The 7,627-nt window shown below is 41.4% G+C and overlaps 1 protein-coding gene across 1 annotated transcript in view; it reads left to right on the top strand.

Moving 5' to 3' along the window:
* LOC130101510 (anosmin-1) overlaps positions 1-5,399 on the top strand; it is an 83,861-nt gene extending 78,462 nt beyond the window's left edge. Inside the window, exons 13-14 of the mRNA XM_056267279.1 lie at positions 3,544-3,682; positions 5,274-5,399. Coding sequence (XP_056123254.1) covers positions 3,544-3,682; positions 5,274-5,326 — 192 coding nt within the window. The 3' untranslated portion in view covers positions 5,327-5,399. The remainder of the gene's footprint in view (positions 1-3,543; positions 3,683-5,273) is intronic.
* The last annotated feature ends 2,228 nt before the right edge of the window (positions 5,400-7,627 follow it).

The raw sequence follows: 7,627 nt of genomic DNA, 5'->3' as shown, positions 1-7,627 counted from the left end.
AAGCTGAAAAATATCTATATATGGATTTCATAAATATAATTTTAACTGCATCACCCAGGGAAGGTTTATGTTGAAGTAAATCCTGGAGATGTATTAGTGTTATTAATGTTCATATGGTACGCATTAGTATGTTCTCATGGACGGAGTGCTGTTTTGAGCTCTGACATCATCACCAGATCTCCTCCATCATCCACTGAACAAACAGTCCTCGCATAACTCATCACTCACGTTATGTTTTTTAATATTCATGTCCTTCTGCTGAAGCTTTAATTGACTCAGTCAGACTGAAATGCATCAAATTGATCCCGTCCGGTTTTCATCCGTGTGATTCCTCAGATCTGACAGAATATTGAGGCCGGTTTGAAGCACGTCATCATTATCAGATTGGATTCATTTATGAACGATGTGGATTCTGTCATGTTTATTGTTCACATCGAGTAAATCTGAAGAGCTTCCAGTGAGCTCATAATAAACACTGGACGACGCCTCGAGCCACAATCTGATGTTGGAGAAACTCTACATGAGCTTCTTTCATGTGTGTCCCTACAGCGCCGTAACTCGTTTCTTCACTATCATATTACAATGCGAATTGGTCGTTCAACCACGTTGGATAATGATGTCACACACGTGGAGTAATAATACTTTTAATGAATCTGTTTGAGATCAAATTAACGCAAAATGTTTTGCTATATTGTTCAAGGTGCTTAAAGTACTTGAATTTGACTGTTTGATATTTAAGTTCTGGAAAACCCTTGAAAACAGACATATTTACGAAGAGGTACTTAAAAGTGCTTGACTTATTTAAATATAATATATATATATTAAATGTAATTTTTGCGAATAAACACAAATGCAATCTTTTCAGGCAAAATGAACACCGCAGCCCGTCTGATAAACCCCCATCAGACCTTTTCTCGTTACAAAGTACGCCAACATTATAGTATAAAATATTATTTATTGAACAATAATAGCCATTATAAACTTTGTATTTAATATTTATTATTAAATGCGTTATAAGTTGTATTTTGGATATATCTGTAATTTGAATTAAAAAAAATTCTAGTTTAAAGAAACTATCGTGCTCCCACGAGAAACTATCGCGCGGTCACGAGAAACTATCGCGCGCTCACGAGAAACTATCGCGCGCTCACGAGAAACTATCGCGCGCTCACGAGAAACTATCGCGCGGTCATGAGAAACTATCGCGTTCTCACGAGAAACTATTGCGCGCTCACGAGAAACTATCGCGTTCTCACAAAACCTATCGCGCACTCACGAGAAACTATCGCGCGCTCACGAGAAACTATCGCGCGCTCACGAGAAACTATCGCGTTCTCACGAGAAACTATCGCGTTCTCACGAGAAACTATTGCGCGCTCACGAGAAACTATCGCGTTCTCACAAAACCTATTGCGCGCTCACGAGAAACTATCGCGCGCTCACGAGAAACTATCGCGCGTTCACGAGAAACTATCGCGCGCTCACGAGAAACTATCGCGCGCTCACGAGAAACTATCGCGCGCTCACGAGAAACTATCGCGCGCTCACGAGAAACTATCGCGTTCTCACGAGAAACTATCGCGCGCTCACGAGAAACTATCGCGTTCTCACAAAACCTATTGCGCACTCACGAGAAACTATCGCGCGCTCACGAGAAACTATCGCGCGCTCACGAGAAACTATCGCGCGCTCACGAGAAACTATCGCGCGCTCACGAGAAACTATCGCGCTCTCACGAGAAACTATCGCGTTCTCACGAGAAACTATCGCGCGCTCACGAGAAACTATCACGTGCTCACGAGAAACTATCGCGTTCTCACGAGAAACTATCACGCGCTCACGAGAAACTATCGCGCGCTCACGAGAAACTATCGCGTTCTCACGAGAAACTATCGCGTTCTCACGAGAAACTATCGCGCGCTCACGAGAAACTATCGCGCGCTCACGAGAAACTATCGCGCGCTCACGAGATACTATCGCGTGCTCACGAGAAACTATCGCGTGCTCACGAGAAACTAGCGCACGGTCACGAGAAACTATCGCGCGGTCATGAGAAACTATCGCGTTCTCACGAGAAACTATTGCGCGCTCACGAGAAACTATCGCGTTCTCACAAAACCTATCGCGCGCTCACGAGAAACTATCGCGCGCTCACGAGAAACTATCGCGCGCTCACGAGAAACTATCGCGCGCTCACGAGAAACTATTGCGCGCTCACGAGAAACTATCGCGTTCTCACAAAACCTATTGCGCACTCACGAGAAACTATCGCGCGCTCACGAGAAACTATCGCGCGCTCACGAGAAACTATCGCGCGCTCACGAGAAACTATCGCGCGCTCACGAGAAACTATCGCGTTCTCACGAGAAACTATCGCGCGCTCACGAGAAACTATCGCGCGCTCACGAGAAACTATCGCGCGCTCACGAGTAACTATCGCGTTCTCACGAGAAACTATTGCGCGCTCACGAGAAACTATCGCGTTCTCACAAAACCTATCGCGCACTCACGAGAAACTATCGCGTTCTCACAAAACCCATGCGGTCACGAGAAACTATCGCGCGGTCACGAGAAACTATCGCGTTCTCGCGTTCTCACGAGAAACTATCGCGCGCTCACGAAAAACTATCGCGCGCTCACGAGAAACTATCGCGTTCTCATGAGAAACTATCGCGTTCTCACGAGAAACTATCGCGCGCTCACGAGAAACTATCGCGCGCTCACGAGAAACTATCGCGCGCTCACGAGAAACTATCGCGCGCTCACGAGAAACTATCGCGCGCTCACGAGAAACTATCGCGCGCTCACGAGAAACTATCGCGTTCTCACAAAAACTATTGCGCGCTCACGAGAAACTATCGCGTTCTCACAAAACCTATCGCGCACTCACGAGAAACTATCGCGTTCTCACAAAACCCACGCGGTCACGAGAAACTATCGCGCGGTCACGAGAAACTATCGCGTTCTCACGAGAAACTATCGCGCGCTCACGAAAAACTATCGCGCGCTCACGAGAAACTATCGCGTTCTCATGAGAAACTATCGCGCTCTCACGAGAAACTATCGCGCGCTCACGAGAAACTATCGCGCGCTCACGAGAAACTATCGCGCGCTCACGAGAAACTATCGCGTTCTCACGAAAACTATTGCGCGCTCACGAGAAACTATCGCGTTCTCACAAAACCCACGCGCTCACGATAAACTATCACGCACAAATTAGTTTTCTAATTTCTAATTTCTCGCGATAGTTTCTCGTGAGCACGAGAAACTCTGTATATTTTTTTCTTGCTAAGGTCCCTTTAGGAGTTCCTTAGTGCGGAGATTGCAGTACTACCAAACAAAAAAGTAGTGCTTGAAAAGTCCTTGAAAGTCCTGGAATTCATTTTTACAGTATCTGTACGAACCCGGTTTATAAATAAAGTTTGATTGATTGACTCTTTCATGTGTAGTCGTTCTCTATGACTGTATTGTGATATATAAGAAAGATCTGATGTGTTTGAGTTGCTGACTCTGAACACTGTTGTATATTGTGATGTTTTTCAGAATCAGAACCTCCTGGTGGTGTCTAACCTGCGGCCGGGCACGTTCTACCGGGTAGATGTGCATGTGATCACCGCGACTGGAGAAGGACCCGCGGCGAAGAGAGTGTTTCTGACGCCCAGCCGGCCGCCGATTCAGCGAAGTAAGAAAACACACTTCTGGAATTTAAACAGGACCTGCTATGCTTCTTTCTCCATGTAATGTTGCCGTTTGAGCATTAAAAAGGGAGTTAAAACACATCCATTGAAGTCTTGAGTTTCTTCCGGGATGAACACGTCACAATATTCCTCATGTGTGACCCTGGATCACAAAACCTCGAGTCGCATGAGTGTATCTGTGGCAATAGCCAACAATACACTGTATGGGTCAAAATTATCGATTTTTCTTTTATGCCAAAAATCATTCGGATATTAAGTAAAGATCATGTTCCATGAAGATATTTTGTAATTTTCCTACCGTAAATATATAAAACATGTATTTGTGTGAGTGAATGCAACACAATCGGCAACATAAATGCACAACTTTAAAGGAGATTTTCTCAATGTTTCGATTTTTACGCACCCTCAGATTCCAGATCTTCATATAGATTCATCTCGACCAAATATTGTCCTATCGTAACAAACCATACATCAATGGAAAGCTTATTTATTCAGCTTTCAGGTGATTTATACATCTCACGTGACTGGTTTTGTGGTCCAGGGTCACATTTAACCCTTTCGCACGTACGATCACACCGGTTCACCGGACCAGTTCACCGGTTCACTTGCTTCTATATATTTCGGGAGAAGAGGATGAATTCACGTGTTGTAAATCCAACAGATCCGATTCTCTGAAACTAACTAACATGGCGGCGCATATAGCTCAACTAACGCGACCGTTATAAAGGTGTTTAAACAACAAAACACATTCACTTGCACATATTTGACAGTCGGAATATCAGATATGTCATGCTATAGCTAACAAATTTGTGAATATTTTATTTTAAAAAAGGAAATAAAAGCAGATCATCATTAATTCAGCGCTGTTATGGGTGCGGTGTGTCACGTGACAAGCAATGACGCGTCACCATGGAAACAATAAAGTGATGCGTTCTAAATAACGGTCGCCTTGGAAAAACTTGAAAAATATTTTAAACTTGCGTGTGAAATAATTCATACGCAGAATAAAGGGGCGGGGCCTGGTTGAGTTTGTTAGTAGTGTGTTAAACTGGTGGTTATGGAAAGGGGCGGGACATTTCCCAAACACACTCGAAGCACTCGACCAATCACAACAAACTGCTCCAGTCGACCAATCAGAGCAGAGTAGACCAATCACAACAAACTGCTCCAGTCGACCAATCAGAGCAGAGCAGACCAATCACAACAAACTGCTCCAGTCGACCAATCAGAGCAGAGTAGACCAATCACAACAGACCGGGCCGTCTGACCAATCAGAGCAGAGCAGGCTCTCGGAAAGGCGAGGTTTAGTGATACTCAATCTTTGAACCGTTTTCAGACTCTTTGAGAAATGAGGTGATGTGCAATGGATATTATGATAAAAGTGAAGTATTTTTGACCTTGGATGCATGTAAATCTATTGTAGGTGACTCCAAACCTAAATTAGGAACCTTTAAAATAGCATAAATGGGGTACTTTAAGTGAGTTACATTATTTTATCATATGAATCCTTTGCATTCATGACATTTAGGATGCAGAGATGTTTTCATAACCAAGATGTGTGTTTGTTCCTCACAGAAGCACAACTTCATCAGCATCACCATCAGAAGTCTTCAGTGGAGAAACACTGAACCGGTCAGAACACGAAACACAACATGCAGCGAATCGCAGTTTTCTTCAGACGCTCGAACCTTCATTCTTCAACAACACTGATGAAGGAATCACCCGAAACTCTTGTGCTGTAGCCCCGGTCCATGTGTGCGTTTACACTCAACCATTTCAGCAAGTTAAGAGCGATGTTGTGTTCCTGGGGATTTGTTCAGACTCTATGAAATGGAGGTAAATTGAAATGGAAGAATGGGGTGTGGAGAAAGTTCATGATTATCTGAGATCAGATCAGATGATGCATGGCAAACATATTCTGTCAGTATTTCCCAAACTCATATCTTTATTCAGCTCTTTTCCATTTCCAAGCATCACCGATCGTTTGTGTGATTAAATAATGACTGGATTTTTGGTTGAACTGTTCCTTTAATAGGGTGTGAAATCCATCTTTGATGCCTTTTATTATTACGTTAGCAATTCTCCAGTACGGATTAACAGAGAGTGTTTTGTTTATTAATGAAATGATTACTTATGCGTGTTTTTTTGATGGAATGATGTAAACTATATATGTTCTCGGCTGTAGAGATATTTGTTGCGGCAGTCAGTGAATGTTGATGTTGATATTTATTTATGTGTGTATTGCAACACTTCATTTGTATGTGTGTATTTGTGTATTTTTTCCCCATGTATTAGCAAGTCAGTGTTTTATAAAATACAAATTCGTGTAAAGACATAATGTAAAAAAACAAAATTAATTGTACATATAGTCATATGTTCCATTATTTCCATAGAACTGTACATACTTTTAAGTAATAAAATAGTTCCTCTACTCCTTCAGCTCATCTGTAGTCCTGTGTAAAACATTTGCTGTCAGTGCCGTACCTCAGATCTGTGGGAAAGAAAGAAATGCATCACTGACTGAAATAAATACGTATATCGAACAGAAATACACACAGCTTGACTTCCTTAACTAATACTTCAACCATAAATGTGTACAATTAAAATAAGTAATCTTAAAATAAAAACAATAGAAATAAAAAACAAACAATTAATTATTTAATTGTTTTTGCATGTCATGTGATCATTAACGGACATGATGTCAGGGGCACTTTATATTTTACGTCAGGGTTTGAGAATCGCTGGTTTAACTATTGAAGTTTTTGCCATGTATTTGTTATTTTTAATATGGTGTCACAATAATATGGTTTCACGAATTTCAAGCGTTTCGTTTTAGACGCAATCGGTTTTTTGTTAGTCGCAATTACGGTAATTCTGACGTAAACGCGTAGCGTAGGCCAACAGTGTGTGTTCAGCGATTTTTGCATAAACACTTTTTGTTATTCTGGTTGAAACTCTCTTCACATCCTGATAGCAATCGATAGCCTAATAGAAGTGGTTTAAATATTAAAACATATACATAGGCCTATATCTTCTTTGGAAGTCAGGACCAAAAAAATGTCAATAGTATTGCGATGTCTTGCCCGGCTGTCAACATCCAGAAATCACACTTATCATCAGCGCGTTTCATAAGTTTATGCAGAGTTGTAGATAGACAGTCATTGAACACAGCCAGTGCCGCTGCTAGCCATTTTGGTGCCCTAAGCATAATTCCTTTATGATGCCATGCCCCCCCCCCCCCCCCCCCTAAAAAAAAACATTTTCATTTAGTATTTTCATTTAGGGGGGCTAAGCCCCCAATGAGGGTATGATTTATAAAAAAATTAAAAAGCTAAAAAGTAACACTTTAGATTAGGGTCTAATGCTTACTATTAACTAGTTTCATTACCATGCAATGGCATGGTTTTATAATCACTGGGATCCCGAATTTGAGGCAGGTTAGTTAGGGGTGTTCGGGGGAAATTTTGGATTTTTCTGAACTACAGATGTGCATTTTAAGATGTTGTGAAGGCAAAAAAAAAAAAAAAAAAAAAAATCGATAACAACAGCTTTAAAACCATGTCAGTGGGCAGCTGATTATTTTTCTCTCCTCATCAGCATCACACTCTTTTTCTCTTTGTTTTTATCTTGCCCTGTCTCTTCCCCTCCTAAAGTTGGCTTTTTTAATTTACTAAAGGTTACAATTTGTATTTTATTCTCAATATGTTCACATTCATTATAAATCCTGTGCCTAACATGATGAAAACGGCTTTGTTCATGTTTCTTGTCCCCTCACAATGACAGTAGCCTAAACTATTACACTAGGCTACATGTTACATAGGCCTATTTTCAGTTAAAAATGGCGAAATTAGACAAAACTATATTAGTTTGCCTAATTATTTTTTGTCATTCGTTTAACATTTATGACCTAAAAAAAACTGTCAAATAAA

Source organism: Rhinichthys klamathensis, unplaced genomic scaffold (assembly GCF_029890125.1).
Source record: "Rhinichthys klamathensis goyatoka isolate OS25496 unplaced genomic scaffold, OSU_Roscu_1.1 h1tg000257l_1, whole genome shotgun sequence".
In the NCBI taxonomy this organism is placed as follows: domain Eukaryota; kingdom Metazoa; phylum Chordata; class Actinopteri; order Cypriniformes; family Leuciscidae; genus Rhinichthys; species Rhinichthys klamathensis.
This window is presented reverse-complemented; position numbering and strand designations above follow the sequence as displayed.